Source organism: Tachyglossus aculeatus, chromosome 21 (genome assembly GCF_015852505.1).
Source record: "Tachyglossus aculeatus isolate mTacAcu1 chromosome 21, mTacAcu1.pri, whole genome shotgun sequence".
NCBI lineage: Eukaryota > Metazoa > Chordata > Mammalia > Monotremata > Tachyglossidae > Tachyglossus > Tachyglossus aculeatus.
Genome location: NC_052086.1, coordinates 24,565,085 through 24,583,367, shown reverse-complemented (window position 1 = coordinate 24,583,367; position 18,283 = coordinate 24,565,085). Strand labels below are relative to the sequence as shown.

Below are 18,283 nucleotides of genomic sequence, written 5' to 3'. Positions count from 1 at the left end.
ACAATTCAGCAACAAATACAGACAGTCCGTGCCCAACAACGGGCTCACGGCCTAGAAGGGGAGAGACAGTCATCAAAACAAGTAAACAGGCATTAGGCTTTTGCTAATTAGCTTTTGACACATCTTTTTTAAATCAAAGCTTATCTGACTGAGGTGAACTCTCTATCAAGTTTGCTCATTATTAAATCATAGAAAATGAAGTACATACCAAAATTAATAAAGTGCCTCAAGTAAGAAGCAAACTGCTATCCTCTTGGGACATTCAACCTAATAAATCCCCCAAGTTAATTTTGTTTCCTAAGTTTAGGCTCAAATCACAAATTGAAAGTTCTGATTTAAAAACTTGCAGGTCATTGTTAGGGAATCCGCCTTTGAATTGACACTGTACCGAATCAAAATTTAATGGTGAGCATTGGCTTCTTTGAAAAATGTTTTAAAATTTTAACACCTTTATTTTCTTCAGTTTTTGCCCATCATGTTGTTTTCTCATAAAGTTAATTTTTTTATTTCAACATTTAAATTTTTTTCTTTAATTTTATTCATTTCCTTTCACTCCATGTAAATATCCACGTTAGGTTAGTGGCATAACCAAAGAACTACAGGGGAAAGAGCTAAAACTCATTAATCTTCAGAAAAATATGAGTGAAGTCAGTCAAGTGAAAGATACTTTGGAAAAGGAACTTCAGCACCTGGTAAGTAAACTGCTAAGCTCCAAGGCTCTGGGCCAACTAACTTCATTTGGGGAAGTCTTTCCAATTTTAAACAAACTTTTTGAAAAGGTTTGGCAGAACATTTTTTAAAACCTTACCATGTGTAAGGAGTGTCTGTCTACCTATTGACTTTTGAGATTGCGTTGCCAAGGCCAACTGTTAACTGCTGCTTAGTTTTTGAGCTGCTGAAAAAGGTAGGTATGTTTCCTTTCTTTTTTTCAATTTATCCCCTCATTATAACAGTTCCATGGTAGCACTTATTTACTTTTTTTGACTATCGAGCTATGATGTGATGAAGAAGAATCGTACAATTTCATGCACAGATAATTTTATATTCAGCTGCCCTTAGAAAAGAGTAACACAAAGTACTCAAACTTCAGCCTTCGTTGGGCTCTTGCCAGTTAATCACTTTTATTGTCCTGTTTTTTGAGAAAGTGGCTTAAAATATGCTTAGCAACCAGACCCACCTCCCTTATCCTGCAATCCCTGGGCTTGGAAGTCCCCACCTTAAGTCCCCAAGTAAACTATCGGAGGGAAACCTTCATACAAGAAGCAGCGTGGCTCAGTGGAAAGAGTACGAGCTTTGGAGTCAGAGGTCATGGGTTCAATTCCTGGCTCCGCCAGTTGTCAGCTGTGTAACTTTGGGCAAGTCACTGAACTTCTCTGTGCCTGTTACCTCATCTGTAAAATGGGGATTAAGACTGTGAGCCCCCGTGGGACAACCTGATCACCTTGTAACCTCCCAAGTGTTTTGAACAGTGCTTTGCACATGGTAAGTGCTTAATAAATGCCATCGTTATTATTATATGTTTATCTGCTTTGTAGAGGGAAATAAGGACCATTATTTAATATAGTAATAATAATTGGGGTATTTGTCAAGCACACTTTTGCATTCATTCATTCAATCGTATTTATTGAGCGCTTACTATGTGCAGAGCACTGTACTAAGTGCTTGGGAAGTACAAGTTGGCAACATATAGAGACGGTCCCTACCCAACAATGGGCTCACAGTCTAGAAATCTAATCGATTGAGTAGGTACAAGTTAATCATGTCAGACACAGTCCCTGCCTAACATGGAACTTCACAGTCTAAGTAGGAGGGAGAACAGGGATTGAGTCCCTATTTTACAGATGAGGAAGCTGAGGCAGAGAGAAGTTAAGTGACTTACTCAAGGTCACACAACAGGCAAGTGACTCCTAGGCCTGTCCTCTGACTACTGTGCCACTCTGCTCCTTCACATTTAAATTTTGAAGCATAGGTCAATCTTAAGTCCATTTTGAACAGTACGCTTCAGTTGTTCAATGCCCCCTTTCCCAAAATATTCTATATCTGACAAATCATTCGATTGAAAAACGTGTTGTGGGGATGCAACATGCGAACACCGCTTTTTATTCTGAAAGTTTTTGATTCTGAATATTCATTTGTTCTTTTAGAAGGAGAAGTTTGCTGGAGCTTCAGAAGATTCAGTGAATGTTCAGCAGACTATGCAAGGTATGTTTTCCTAAGAGGGGGGCAGATTCCTTCAAAAAGTATAAATTCAAGGAAAAAGGGGTATATTCTCTGATTTACAGTGTCTGCTTTATGCCTGCAGGATATCTCCACATGGATGTCCTGCCAGCACCATAACCCCTCATTTTCCCTCCCAAATCTCCTCCATCCAGCTTTTCCATCACAGTTGACAATGCCAGCATCCTTCTTTTCTCTGTAGCTCATATCTTCTGTGTTATCCTTGCTCTTTTTCAACCTGTTGGTGGATTGGATCAGTTTCTCCTCCAACATTTCCCAGATTTGCTCCTTTATCTCCATCCAAACCACCCACTGCCCTCATCCATACACTCAACATCCCAGTTAGACTGTTCTATCAGTCTCTTCACTGGTCTCTCTGCCTCCAGCCTTTCCTCTCTTCAGTCCACACTTCGCTCTGGTCACCTTTCTAAAACATTTTTCTGCACATCTCTCCTCAGAATTTTCAGTTGCTAAGTCCTTTCTACATCAGACAGAAAGGTAACCATCAGCTCACCCAGTCTTCCTCCCCAGATCACCTTGCTAGGTTTCTCTCCTGACTTTCCCATATCTGACTCCTGACTCTCATCCTTCCTCCTGCCTGAAGCTCCCTCCCCCTTCAGATCCACTCTTCCCATCTTCAAAGCTCTCCTGAAATCCCACCTCCTCCACGTAGCTTTTCTCAATTAATTTTTCTTCTCCTCAGAGTACATCCTCCCAACTACTATCTCAGAAGTTTTGCACTCACAACCTCTCATTGCACTTCTTCTTCATTTAATTTACATTCTCTACTATTTTAGTATTTCTTCCTCCAATCTGTAAATTATGTGTACTAATGATTGTGGCATTTTGTATGTATTTGCCATGTGCCAAGAGCTAGGGTAGAGTCATTGATAATCAGATCAGACACAGTCCCTGTCTTACATGGGGCCCCCAGTCTAAGTGGAAGGGAGAACAGGGATTAATGCAGCTGAGGCCCAGAGGAATTGAAGGACTTGCCCAAGATCAATCAATCGTATTTATTGAGCGCTTACTGTGTGCAGAGCACTGTACTAAGCACCCAAGATCACACAGTAGACAAGTGGCAGAGCTGGGATTTGGACCCAGGTCTTCTGGCTCCCATCCTTGTGCCATTTCCACCAGGACATGCCATTTGTCTCTCCTTTAGTTTACAAGTTCCGCGTGGGAGGAGTTATGTCTTCTGTATCTTTTGTACTTGCTTACTGCAGTGCGCTGCACACCGAGTACATTCAATAAATACTATTGATTGATGTATGAATTTTCTAGCATCATGCTAGACAACTCTTGGGGCCTTTTGTTTACCTTAAGTGTCATGCATAGGGTCTAGAGTTAAAGTTGGTTTTGTAAGAGCTGAGTTGCATATGACTTGGACACACTTACCTGAATATCACTTTTGACTCCTCCCCTTTTTACACGTTGCTCACCCCATTTCCTCTACCTGGAGCTCCTCTCCCTTCTAATTTATCAGATGGCTAGTCTCCAAGGTCCTTCTAAAATCCCACCTCCTCCAAGAAGCCTTTCCCGATTAACCCCCACCACCCTAAGTAGCAAAAACCAACAACCATCCTTAGCACCTGGGTGTTTATATAGATCCTCACCACTTTTGTATGTATTGATATGTAGATAAGTAGCATATTCATTCATTCAGTCATATTTATTGAGCACTTACTGTGTGCAGACCACTGTACTAAGTGCTTGGAAAGTACAATACAGCAATAAAGCAAATATTCTTACACATACATTGCTCATTCATTTATTCATCACTTTCACCTCCTTAACTTCTCCCCCTTGGTATGAATTTTAAATGACTTATGTCTGTTAGTTCTCCCCTATTAGATTTTAAGTTTTTTGAAGGCAGGGGCCACATCTTTGGTATATTGCCCTCCCTCAAGTCTTAGTTCAGGACTCTGCACACCGGAAATACTCCATAAATACCCTTGATTAATTGTTTTACCTTTTAAACCAGCAAACTGTTTCTGAGTCTTCTAAATATTTTTCTTTTGTCCTTTGTAGAAACCCTTAATAAACTTCACCAGAAAGAGCGAGAGTTTACCACCCTGTCTTCTGAGTTGGAGCAGTTGAAATCTAATTTGACAGGTAAGGCCTCTCTACCACTGACTGCTCTGAATTCAGCTGCAGCAGGTCATTCATCACTGGAGTTCGAGAGTCATGGTTTACTTTGCCTTAGTTGTTTCTGAGTACACACTCAGTAGCATATGACTTGTAGCAAATAGTAAGCCTCAATAAATACTCTCAGACCCAGACAAACTCAGAGTAACACGAGAGACTGAGAGAACTGGAAAAGTGATAATTTTTGTGGTGGTTTTTTGTTGTTTTGTTTGCTTTTTTTTAACTGTAAACTTTGCTAGCCCTTATTGAGCCCTGGAAGTAAGACCGCCTGAGATTTTATGATACTAGAGAAGAATTTTTATTTGTGTGTGTGTGTAGATATGGAAGAAAAGTTTAATGAGCGGGAAGCAAAAGAACAACAGTTGATCAAGGCGAAGGAAAAATTGGAAAACGACATTGCGGAAATCATGAAGTCCTCAGGAGATCATTCTTCTCAGCTGACTAAAATGGTTGAAGAATTACGGCTGAAAGAAAGGTATCTCAAGTCTTGGGATGTTAATATGTTTTTAAGGGGTCGGCCATTTCAATTTGGAACGTAAGTTGGAAGGTGGAAAGACATCGCCATAACTTAATATTCCTCAACTTCAGTATGTTATTCACTTTCCAGGAATTCATTGTGCAAGTTACTTAAGTCTCTCGAGCCTGTGTTTTCTCTTAATTAATACTACTGTTATCTCTTAATTAATACTATTAATACTTATTCTGGTTCAAAGAGGAGTTGCGGATTAATGTTTCCAGCATATTTAAGGGTTCTTAAATAGAGGCAACCGAGCAGTTCTACTGATTTATTGTGGTTTTTATAGGATTAAAAAAATAAACCTTGTCTCTACTCTGAAGTATAGCTTCAGAACAGTTTTCTTGGATTCAGTATTTGGCAATTTCCTTTCATAGGGAATATTTTCTGTGTTGACAATTTAAGTGGGAAAGTTGCGCATTGCATTTTAAGCAGAGCTAAGCATAAAGAGGTTTATGGTGCAGCTGTTCTTCACAGTGCCTGACAACTTGTATTGCAACTGGTTGTTCTAGGAGTGTGGAAGAACTACAGTTACAACTTTCAAAAGCCAATGACAAAACAGCTTTTCTGGAGAAAACTATGGGGGAGGCAACACTTAAAGCTGAGCAGAAGCAGAAGGAGACAGCTATAAAGCATCAGGAAGAAAAGAAAAACATGCAAGAGAAACTGATAGACCTGGTAAGGAGAAAGCAAATCCAACTTTATGTGGCAGTGAAAGGAGACAGTCAAGATATAACTGGGTGGCTGAATTCTAACAATTCTGGGTCCTTGCAGGAAAAGCAAATGGAAATGCACCACAATCATTGTAAGGATCTCCAGGCCAGGTACGAAAAATCCAACTTGGAAACAATTGCAAAGCATGAAGAGACATTGCAAACAATGCAGATAGCCTTATTGGGTACAGAAGAAATGCTGAAAAATGCACAGAAGAAGAACGGTGATTTGGAAAAAGAAGTGGAGGAACTGAAAATTGAAGCTGATAAAGCCAAAGTATGTATGATTATTTGTTACCTTGATTCTGTGGATTAGTAACTGTACCTAAATCGAACTGCCTCTTAATTTGTGTATTGTTTGAGTCTTTACTTGGGGAGGAAGGAGACGCTGTTGTACTACTAAAATATATTTGTGACCCATGAAAAACCCAGTCCATTTAAAGCCGAATTACATAGTCATCGAACTTATCTCCTTACAGCACCAATTTAATTTTCTTGGTTTGGATTCCGAGTTTGCATTTGGCAATTAAGTTTAGCTCATTTTGGCTTTTATTTCTGTTGTTTCATTAAAATACCTTGATACCTATAAGGCACTTTTTTTTCCCCCCCAAAGCATGTTCTCATTTGATAATTTTGTCCTCGCAACATTCCAGTCAGGTAGGGTATTAGCCCCATTTTGAAGGTGAGGAAACTGAAATGTAAAGAGTTCAAAGTGACTTAACTAAAGATCAGGCTAATCAGTCCTTCAATCAGGGGTATTTATTGAGTCCTTCCTTTGTGCAGAGCTCTATACTAAGCAGTTGGGAAAGTATAGTAAAATTGGTAGACTCACAGCAGGCAACTGGAAGAGTTGGAACTGAAACCAGTCCTCTGTCTCTTAGACCTGTGCTTTCCACTGCACCATGCTGCCTCTGTAGTTTATTAAAGCACATTTTCTGCCTGATAATTTGTATGTCCTTTGTTCTTCATTCCTAATTTGTACCCCAGCACCTTTCTCAGCTGTTTTTGAATAATTGAATATATATTTTCAATATATTCAATTGACTTTGAATATGTATTTAGTATATATTCAATTGACTTTATTGAATATGCAGTCCAGTGAATAACTTTTATTTGTAAAATGATTATCGGCCGAGTATTAATGTAGACATAGCTCAACCTAAATAGCTATCATTAATTTCTTTGCTTCTTTGAATTAATTGGCTGCTTTACTCTCTCCTTCCTTGTATTTATTTGCCTTAAGATTTGTGTTTTGTTATGCTAAAGCAAATGATTTAGTGTATATATTGACACAGTTTTGGATACGATATAAAATTTTTTCACTTGAAATTACATATGAAAAATTTATCCAATGATTATAAAAAAATTGTACCATTTTATAAATGAGTACTTTTTTTTAAAAAAGTCAGCAATTGGTAATGGTTTAGTCTGGAGAATTGGACATTCTGTCATTAAATATAATAATCTATCATAAAAGCTCCAGTTGCTCTGTTCAAGATGTATACCAATTCTCACAGTCCAGAGGAAATTTCCTAAATGATATTAGAATAAATCACTTCTGAGGAGTGTTTTTTATAATTGACCTGAGAACAAATTATTTTTAGGGTTTTTCCAGAGGATTTTTATTTTCAATAGTTTCAGGTATTACTTCAATCTTACCTTGGAGCAGGAGTGAAAAACATATTTTTTAAATTTTTTACTTTTGCACCAAGCCACTATTTTCTGTTTGTACCCCACCAAGCCAACAAGTACAACATTTCAAAAGAAATGGTTCTGAGGATTATTCCATTGAACAACCGTCTTCCATAATCCCCTGATTACTCATGGAACTTGTGTCAATGTATACATGTGAAAATTTAATTTGGTAGCTTCCAGTAGCTTTGTTAGTCCATAATCCACTTCCATTTGTCTGCTTGATGTCAATTTTTCCCCTTCTCCCCACCTTTGTTTTTCTAGTCTTTAACCTATTTGTTAGCGTCATCTAAAAAAGAGATTGAACTAATGTCAGAAGAGATGAGGGGTTTGAAATCAGAAAAGCAGCTGATTGCACAGGAGGGAAATGATTTAAAATTAGAAAAAGGCTCACTGTTGTCCCAGCTTTTAGAGATGGAGGCAAAGCTGACTTTATTGCAGGAAGATCAGCAAAAGCTATGGTCAATAAATGAAGAACTTAATACAGAAAAGGAAAAACTCCTGGGAGAAAAGCAAGATGCTGAGGTGAAGTACCAGCAAGAACACCTCAGCAATGAAAAGTTAGCTGTGGAGCAAGATAAATTGCTTTCAGAAATCAATAGTGCCCAGGTGGAACTCTTGAAGATAAGTGTGGAAAATGACAGCCTGCAAGCTTCCAAGACGACGATGCATGCTCTGATGGAAGAACTACAGATCAGTAAAGATGCTTTGATTGCTGAATCCAAGGAGAACCAGAAAGAGAAAGAACAGCTGGAAAATCAGCTGAAAGAACTTGCCAATGAAAACACCACTCTGGCTAAAGATAAAGATACAATCATTCACAAGCTTCAGCACTCATATGAGGAATTAGCCCTAGATCAAAAAAATTTGATGCAGAGCGTTGAAGATCTCACAGCAGAGAGAAAGTCAGCCTTGAAGCTGCAGTCAGATCTCGAGAATACTTGCAGAGCCCTAGAGAAAGAGAAAGATGGCCTTTTCCAAAGCATCAAGGACCTACAGATTGAGAAGAACACTTTACTCAAAGGCCAGGAAAAACTGAATGCTGACTTGGAAATGACCCTTCATAACAAACAGGTACTTAGTTCAAAGACCGATGAGCTGCAAAAAGAATTGGATGCTGCCTATAAGGCCCTGAGGAAGGCAGAGAAGGAGACTACAGAGATTCAGGCTTCACAAGCAAGCTTCTCCAAACTTTTTGAAGAGATTAAGACCAGTAGAGAGGTAACAGATTCCGAATGCATCCAGCTCCTGCAGGAGAAGGAATCCCTGCTGTTATCAGAGCGGAGACTTTTAGTTGAAAGAGACGATCTCTTAAGTGAAAATAAAGCCCTCACTGAGAAGCTTGCCAAGAGCTCAGAAAACGCTGCCTACAGTGAGACATCTCTGAATGAGAAAATCTTGTACTTGACCTCTGAGAAGGAACTGGCATGTCAAATGTCTTCAAAGCTCAAAAAGCAATGTGACATTCTCGTGAAAGAAAAGTCCTCATTAGAAATGCAGTGTGGAGAGCTGTTTGCAGAAAAAGAAGTTTCTCTCAAAGCCATAGGAGATCTGAAGCGGAAATACGATCAGGAGACGGCAACCAGGAGAATTGTCGTTCAGGAGAAAATGAAGCTTCTGGATAGTATTGATACTCTAAAGGAGGAACTCAAAGAGGTGAAGAAAGAAAATCATGCACTAATGAATTCTAAATGTGATCTCTCGATGTTGCTCAAAGAGGCTCAGAATGCCAAAAAAAGTTTGGAAAAAGAACACAGTAGCATACTGCATGCTAAAGAGGCCTTGGATCTTGCACTTAAAACTTGCTACTCTGAAAAGGATGTATTGCTCAAGGATGGGCTTAGCCTTCAGGAAGAGTGTCAGAAATTGAACGAAGAGATCATCGTGTTGCAGCGGAGTTTAGCCCGTGAACGGGAAGCAAGGGAGGTGGAGAAAGAATCCTCTTTGTCAGAAAACAATAAACTCCAAGGAAAAACTGTTCTGTTGGAACAGGAAATAGAAGAGCTAACCACTTTAAATAAGGAGCTGCAGTCTGAGAAACTGGTTCTGGTCCAGGAGAAAGAGAAAGCAGAGCACAAAGTTGCAGTGATCATTAAGGAAAAGGAAGTTCTGAGTGCAGAGACCTCCCAGTTTGCTGCCAAAATTGAGAAACTGAAGAGCGATTTTGCTTCCTTGAGTAAATCCAAGTCCGAACTGCAAGACCTGCACAGTAGCGTCACCAAAATCCTGGAAGACCTTCGGCTGAACCATGAAGCAACCACTGCTGAGCGAGCCAAACTCTTGCGGGAAAATGAGATCCTACGAGCGGAGCAGAAAGTTCTAGAGGGAAAGGAGAAAGAGATCCTGAAAGAGAAGGAGAAGCTGGATGAAGACCACTTTTCCCTGCAAAAAGAAGTTAGCCAGCTAGTCAGAACCAACAGTGAGCTTTCAGCAAACCTCCGTGAGTCCCAGAATGAGAACCTCACCTTACGGAAAGACAAGAGCAAGTTTTCTCTCAGAATAAAAGAGCTGGAAGCCCTTCAGAAGTGCACGGTAAAGCAAAAGATTGAGGTATTAAGCACCGGTTAATAGATAAATTCATTATAGCAACTAACACTGAGCACTAACTTGGATGGTTACGGATCACACTTGAATTGCATGGTCAGCACTTGATATTGGGTGTGGGCTCCTACATTTCCTGAATTAGTCAAATTGTCCATAATTGGACTTGAAGAATCTTAAAGGAGATGACCTTGAATGCTTATTCTTTTTGCATTATCTAATCTCAATTTTACCCAGTCGGTTGGATGTCTCAACTGAATTTTGAAGCTGTGAATAAAAAAGAGAGTGAGTTTTTAAAAGAGAAATTTTACATGGGTGGAAAATACTGGAATGGTAGAATTGAAGGATGTAATTAATGACCGACAGAAGAATGGGCCCAAATTGATAAAAAAAATCATGACTTTTGGATCTAACTTGGTGTGACATTAGATCTTCTTTTTATTCACAGCAGGATTTCTCTTCAGTACCAATTCCCCATTTAATAGATACTTACATTATGTATATACTTCCTAGCGGACACTGGATAACTTTTTGTTGTGCTCAAAACTTCCCAAATTGTTTTTATGCCTTTCCCCCCATTAAAATTCTGAGATGTGGACTCAAAGATTTGAATTTGTAACTAGCCAGAGCTTACAATTCTGCTTTAATTAGCCAGAAAAAAAAACCCTCCATCAAGCTCCCTTGTCTAAGCAGTCAGTGCTATGTGGGGTTTTTTCGGTTTTAGGGGGATTTTTTTTGGTTGTTCTTTTTTTACTGTGGCACATTTCTCTAAAGATTAATCTTTTGAGGAGGGAATTCCTTTGATACTAGTAGCACCAAACTTAGACTTGATTTTAAGGATAAACATGATTTAAAACAGTTAGCTTGTAAAGGCTTCCCTTGGGAAGGGGTCTGAAATTTTGATGTGCCTTGAGCCTTTAGTGTGTTTTCTACTTGTTGTAGCCGCTTATTGAAGGGAAAACACATGTTTTGGTTAAAAAACCCTTTAAACATTCCTGTTCACTGAGTGGAGAGTGGGCTGCATGAAGGAAACTGTGACCATTAATGATGGATTCTGTCATTGCTAACAATACTGTTTTGTATGTAGGTTGCTCAAACTGCAGAAGATGCTTTGCAGGTAATGGAGCAGATGACCAAAGAGAAGACAGAAACCCTGGCTTCCCTGGAGGACACCAGGCAAATTAATGAGAAACTGCAAAATGAAGTAATTCAACTTAAACAGCTAAAAGCTTTCCCCCTCTCTCAGCTATATATGTCTCTCTCACACACACACACACACACACACACACACACACACACACACACACACTTCTCTTTTAACATGGGAGTTGGATTTTTGTAGAATGCAGTATTCAGGTGTCAGTGCCATGTGCTTTAACACACCCATTTCCTCCACCATGCTGTAATAATAACAATAATAATAATAATAATGGAATTTGTTAAGCACTTACTCTGTGCCAGGCACTCTCCTAAGTACTGGGATAGATACAAGTTAATTAGGTTGGACACAGTCATTGTCCTTCATAGGGCTCACAGCCTTGATCCCCATTTTACAGATGAGAAAACTGAGGCACAGAGAAGTTAAGTGCTCTGCCCAAGGGCACAAAGCAGAGAAGTGGCAGAGCTGGGATTAGAACCCAAGTCCTTCTGACTCCCAGAGACCCATGCTCTTTCCACAGGGCCACTCTGCTTCCCAACCAGGCACACATTATCAGAAGAACATTCTCTAATTCTGCCACTACATCCTAGCCAGAGCACGGAGTGAAAATGTTTTATGGCAGAACTGAGTGTGTCTTCTCCAAGGGTAGCCCATATTCATTCATTCATTCATTCATTCAATCGTATTTATTGAGCGCTTACTGTGTGCAGAGCACTGTACTAAGCGCTTGGGACCATATGAAAACTGAGTTGCTTATTTCAGTAGTTTCTTAGGAAAGGGGAAGAGGAAAGATGTTTGGCGAGAACCCATGATGTTAAAGAGCCATGTTAAGCACTAGAAAGACAATACTTCCCAAGTGCTTAGTACAGTGCTCTGCACACAGTGAGCACTCAATAATTACGATTGAATGAATACTGTAAAAAAATGATGCAAAGATAGTAATATTACACCCCCCTTTACCACTGGCGATCTTAAAAGGAAAAACACTGTGTGTTAAAACTGCAATGCATAGTTTTGAAACTAGTGAGAAGAATACTGACAAATCCTGATTTTCTACATCATTTTTCTCATCTCTACAAAATCCTTTTTTCCTCACTCCTAACCAGTGAAGCTACTGATTATATCTGGAGGAACTCTTTTATCTTATTGTCATCTATCATGTTTCTACTTTTATGGTCATTTCTGTGGCACAAAAGTAGATATCCTTTTTCTGGGAAACTCCTCTTCCTTCTGCCCCCGCACATTTTCTGGCAGCAGTGATTTCTTAAAATGGAAGAAAGGAAAAATTCTGACACTATTTCCATAAAGAGGTTATGTGCCAGCAGAGGTTTTTGTAGAATTTTGGATCTCTGAAGAGCAACTGAACAAAGCAACGGAGAAGCAGGGGTAGCTCTGCACAGGCTATAATGGAAATGTAAGCTGCTACCAATTCAAGAAAATCAGTTGAGTATTAATGCCAATAAGATCTGGCAGCCCATAATAGCCTGAGGATAGTAAGAGCTTATCCATTAGGTAACAGAATACATCAGTGACGGCTTCGAGCAGCAGAGAAATATAGCAGCTACTGTAAGCTGAACAAGAGAAGCTGCAGGGACAGCAAGTTCTTCAGAAAGGCCCGATAACCATTTGGAAACCAAGAACGTATGATCAGAAGAAAGGATTTCTTGTCTTAGGAGCTCAGTCCTCCACTTTCTCCCTTTCACATGTTGCGGTACTGGAAGGAATGCAGATCTAGGGTTTTGTTTTGTTTTTGTGTGTGTGTGTGTGTGTGTGTGTGTGTGTGTAACCTCAGAAATCATTCCTCTAGAATGGCTACAATTCTGCACTGATGTGGCTAAATCCAGTGCAGGGCTAAAATCTGTATTAATATTTTCTGTTCTGTAAAAACAACTTTTGAGCCATTAATTTGTTTCCAACAACCGCTTGGGAAATCTGTCTTGCTTAAGTATATAGAGGTAAATGTTGAAGTTCTGTTAAGGTTACAGGTAGTTTTTTAAGTGTCTATTTAACTTCAGAGTTTATAGTTTTAATGTGAACATACTGTGTAGGGAAAATGTCTATCTGAATATAGGGATAAGAGGAGGTTTAAAGCTTTTAATCTTCCAAAATGATTTAATCGCAAAAGTAAGCCTTTGAGTTGCCTTTTTCATGAGTAGATTTACTGTACGTGTCACTAAAAGTTTCTTTTTTCATTCCTTTCAACAAGATTTTCTTTTTTTTCCCCCCATCTTTCACAGTTGGATACACTTAAATGTAACAATTTGAAAAATGTGGAAGAGCTGAATAAGTCAAAAGAACTTCTGAGTTTAGGGAACCAAAAATTGGAAGAGTTCAAGAAAGAACTGTAAGTGTCTCTGCATGCTTCTTTTGAGACCTATTTAGGTAATTTAGTGTACGTTGGAGCCTCATGACAACATTCTCCTTTTTAGTGTTTAATCCAGTGTCATTTAGAAAAAGGTGAAGAGGGAAGAAGCAATGTACTGGCTGATCAAAATTATGAAGGATGAGTTTTGTTACTATTCTGCTTTACATATATCAAACAGAATATTGCTACTGCATGAGATAGAACCTAGTTTCAATTTCTGGTGGCATCAGTATTTTTCATTAAATCCCCATTCCTTCTCGTAGCATTCAAAATAAAAATAACTTGAATCACATTTTTTGCTAACACCCAGTTAATTAAGGCATTGTGCAATTGGTAGGATAGAAGGCAAACGGGTGGAATTAAAGATATGTTTTTAGAGCTTTAGGGTTTCCAGATTAGGTTTGTGACAGTAAAATTTTAATGCTGTGCTTCTGAGATTTCAGACTTCAGAATTTAATAATTTCAGTTGCCAGAGGCTCCATCCAGACAGTGTCAGTCTTGTTGTGTTCTTTCTGCTTTGAACCTCACAGAACAAAAACTGGAGTTGAGTTGACAATTTTCTTAACGGAGAAGGCAAAATAGATGTGTTTGACTTTTTACAACTGTTTGGTTAGTATAAAGAATTTGAAGCCCTCTGTTAATAGGACAAATTGATGAAACCCAAATTGCTTATAAAACAATGATCCTTACCCTTATTAGCCAGTCATTTTGGCTTCTGAGTTTTGTTTCAACTTTGACTGGATCATACTAATGCTATCAAAAGAGAAGCAACGTGGCTTAGTGGAAAGAGCACAGGCTTGGGAGTCAGAGGACATGGGTTCTAATCCCGGCTCTGCCATTTGTCTGCTGTGTGACCTTGGGTAAGCCACTTACCTTCCCTGTGCCTCAGTTATCTCATCTGTAAAATGGAGATTAAGACTGTGAGCCTCACGTGGGACACCCTGATTACCTTGTGTCTACCCCAGTGCTTAGAACAGTGCTTAGCACATAGTAAGCCCTTAACAAATACCATAATTACTATTCTGAAGAATTAATCTAGTAATCATTGAGAGCTGTTAGAGTGTTCTTGCAAACAGACTGCTAACTTGGTTATGTGACTAATGTCCCCAACTTCGGCAGTGTAAGTGCTGTATATATTTATTTTCCTACGAACCCCATCCAGATTCTAATTGTGCATGACTTACCTCTTGGATCAAGTTGGAGTAATTTCCTTATTTTCTTTACCCCGTTGTCTTTTGCCTTCTGAAGACAAAGAACTAATTGAAGTTCATTGGCCACCTCTTCCTGGAAATGATGGAGGTGTCATGGGTTTATAAATCTAGTACCTTATGACTGAATTTCAAGATCTGAATTTCATAGTAGTTCATTTTTCATGGTTTATGTACATGTGGGATAAACAAAATCTGTACCAATGTGGGTACAGTGCACTCAAAGGAGCATGGGTTCCATTTGTTTCATTGAAAAGTTGGGCTTCAGTGTTCTCACCTAATGTGTGTTAAGTAAACCTTTGTCCTACTGAAATAGCAACATGTTTTTACTCCATTTGTTTTGTGCTTAATAAATACGATTGAGTGAATGAATGAATGGGCAGCTGGTAAGGCAGGATTTGAGTCTCAGGAGGAGATTACTAATTTATCTCCTTTTGCCCAAGCCTTCCTTTCAGTGAGCTGATTGTGTCCCAGCAAAAGGGAATAGAGGGCAGAGAAATCCAGATTTAGGCTGTCTTTCCTTCTCCCGGAATTTGAGACATGCAGTGTCACTCAGACCACCTTGAATGTTGCAAGTTGGTATTTTTGATATGGGTCGGCCAGGAAATGGGAAGACCGTAATGGTTCCCTATGACGATCAGGCCTTCTCCTGCTTGAGAGAGAAAATGACTTTTGCTTTTTATCTACTGATAGATTCCAGGAAATTGGTTGGGGCTGTGATGCCCTCTCATCCCCTCTAACCCTCCCTCTTTCCCCACCCAATTATATAATACCACTGTCTTTCCCTCACTTCAGTCAGAAGTGAAAATTGGCTTGGAGGTCTTTGGATCCCATTGTTACTACCCCCTCAGCCCAGGGTGTGATCGCTCTTCAGCTTGACCTGGCTTTCTCCCTGAACTGGGTGGGTTCCCAACATATGGTGTTTTAAGTAAAGTCCAGATCCACCTTTTGACATGAAGAATTTCTTAATGGGAATTCTTCTCTTGGGGGGGTCGTCACAAAGAAGGAATCTTATCTGGTAGCCACAGACCTACTGGTTTGTCTCTAGCTGCAAAACACAGGCTTTATTCCCAGTGGTGCTTAGCATTTATTTATATGAGTGGTGCTCATCCTCTTCATTGATTCAGTATAACTGTCATTCCCTATTTGATCAGAGAACTGTAGCTCCAAAAAGGAAAGTGACATCACTGCTGGTAAGGAGCTCTGATTTAAACTCTGCTGGTCACATCTCAAGTTCTAAGCCCCCAGTCTTGAGCTCCTCTCCGTCACTTAAAAATTAAATTAAATAACTTTTGATAGTGAGATTCCCCTCACTGGTATCTAGTTACCCATTCGTTCTCATGTAGCCTAGTTTTTCCTCTGGTTGAAGAGAACTGTTACTATTTTGAGTGCCCCTGAATCAAATAGGAGTAAAGAATAAATTATTATAATTTTGTATTAAGAAACGCTCTATCTTCCAATCCATTTTCTCCCTTTAATTACTCGCCTGCCAGGGTAATGAAGGCTTAGCAGTGTACAGCATAGTAATTAAAGTGGCTCAAGAATGGAATTGGCAAATTAGATTATTAGAAAAGTAACAGTAACTCATCTTGTTAATATTGCCCAGTGGTTCCAAAACTGGAGGCTTCTGCAAAAGGCTTTTTTTTGTCCCTTTTTCAAAGCCTTAATAGCTGTAAATGCTGCTTACACCTTTAGCTCACGTATATACTAAGAAATCAACTGTATATTCATTCAGTCGTATTTATTGAGCGCTTACTGGGTGCAGAGCACTGTACTAAGCATTTTGCATGTCTCTGTATTTTGGCAAATTAGATTCTTAGGAAATTAACAGTAACTCATCTTGTTAATATTGCCCAGCGGTTCCAAAACTGGAGGCTTCTGCAAAAGGCTTTTTCCCCCGCCTTTTTCAAAGCCTTACAGCTGTAAATGCTGCTTACTCCTTTAGCTCACATATATACTGTTAAGAAATCAACTGTATATTCATTCAATCATGTTTATTGAGTGCTTACTGGGTGCAGAGCACTGTACTAAACACTTTGCATGTCTCTGTATTTGTTTATATCCACAAATTCAGAGCCTTTAGACAGTCAAAATGTTAGAGGCCAAAACTTCTAATTTTTTTTCTTTCCAGTTTCACAGTATTTGCCAATCTGCCATTCTAAAAATAAGTTTTAGGTGAAAAGAAGGGTAGCTTTTTTTGAATCTCGATTTAATCCTCTAAACCTTCCCAATCTGTGAGAGCCTTCCCCATCACTGACATAAATTTCAACATTAAGAAAAATCAAAACGTGAAGAATACCACTACTCAGTCGAAAGTCGAGGTTAAAAATAGATGTTTGTGCCATCAGGAAATGGATTTGTACCAAGATAATTTGATTCCGAATTCAACAGTGTGTGACAACCCACTAAGTGGATTTTAACCAGCATTTATTTACCTAAAATTCCTAATTGCACAATAACCTTCCACTGCAGAATATTAATTTCCTATAATAGGACTAACTTGAATGCCTGGAAAATGTTTCAGTTTAATGTACATACCTCTGATTATACTTAACTCTTCTACACTTATTAATCATGAAGGTTAGTGAGGTCAGGTATTTTGTTTTCGCTATTTACAATGAAAAATCAGGCTTAGAGTGAGAGTATTGTTCTTTGGAAAGCCAACTATTAACCATCGTATTTATTGAGCACTTGCTATGTGCAGAGACTGTACTAAGCACTTGGAAGAGTAAAATACAACAGGCTCGGCAGACACATTCCCTGCCCATAATGAACTATTACGTAATTTTAAAACCCATATCTTCCTGGGGCATTTCACCTCTGGTTATTTTCAAAATATGTCTCGCTCACGTCAGTACCCAATTCTGAAATACTGGCTACCGGGGCCGTAGGATTTTTCCATTTGCCAGAAAGAGCAGCATACAAAGCAGAGCAGTTAAAGCCTGGTCAGTGTCGGAGAGCTAACCCTGGACATTTTGGAGAACCTTCCTTTGAAAGGGTTAAAGCCATCTTGTCAGTTCCCCATGTGGATGGCAGTCACTCACCTATTATTATAGGTGCTATTAGGCACGTAACCCAGATACATTTTTCCTCAGTGCTCTGAAGCTAGTTCTCTCCCACAGTTTTCCTTGCCTGTCTTGTTTCTATGGTAACCCCGCACTGCCTGTCCTTGCAGTGAAGCCCTGAGGTTGGTGGCAGCTCAGAAGTCCCAGCAGCTCTCCACGTTGCAAGAGGAGAACATTAAACTTGCCGAGGAGCTTGGAAGAAGCAGGGACGAAGTCACAAGTCATCAAAAGGTAGGTGGTTTCCAATTTGAAAAAGCTGCTGGAATCCTCCGTTATTTTCTTTGCCATCAGTTGTTCTGTAGCTAACACAAGCGGGATTTCAGAGCGTTGTATTAAATGTTGGATTGAGTTCAGACTTGAGCAAATGCCCTTACAGTCTTTCGAAGGCAAAAGCCACTGGGAACTTGCAAATAAGTAACCCCAAGGGAGGTTTAATTGCTAAGTCATTAGACTAAAGAGCTCACTTGTATCTCCTTTTTACAGTTTTAGTTTTCAAAGTACTTGTTCAAGAAGGTTTCCCCTCCATAAAATGGAGTCGATTTTCGTCATTTCTAAGGAAAACCAATCCTAAGGGTTTTGTGTGTTTTGGAGGTACCTGTTGGTAAACAGGAGAATCCCTTTTGTTGGGGTTGCTTTCTAAATGGAACTGCAGGCATATGCC

At 39.3% G+C, this 18,283-nt stretch overlaps 1 protein-coding gene across 4 annotated transcripts in view; it reads left to right on the top strand.

Moving 5' to 3' along the window:
• Positions 1-18,283, top strand: part of CLIP1 (CAP-Gly domain containing linker protein 1) — a 116,904-nt gene that overhangs the window by 74,112 nt on the left and 24,509 nt on the right. For 2 of the 4 annotated variants that reach the window (XM_038763762.1, XM_038763759.1), the window contains 10 exons: positions 576-692; positions 2,145-2,202; positions 4,249-4,332; positions 4,684-4,840; positions 5,392-5,557; positions 5,654-5,869; positions 7,549-9,816; positions 10,913-11,029; positions 13,222-13,328; positions 17,733-17,853. In XM_038763762.1, coding sequence (XP_038619690.1) covers positions 576-692; positions 2,145-2,202; positions 4,249-4,332; positions 4,684-4,840; positions 5,392-5,557; positions 5,654-5,869; positions 7,549-9,816; positions 10,913-11,029; positions 13,222-13,328; positions 17,733-17,853 — 3,411 coding nt within the window. The remainder of the gene's footprint in view (positions 1-575; positions 693-2,144; positions 2,203-4,248; positions 4,333-4,683; positions 4,841-5,391; positions 5,558-5,653; positions 5,870-7,548; positions 9,817-10,912; positions 11,030-13,221; positions 13,329-17,732; positions 17,854-18,283) is intronic. The other 2 variants (XM_038763764.1, XM_038763763.1) reach the window with 1 other exon arrangement.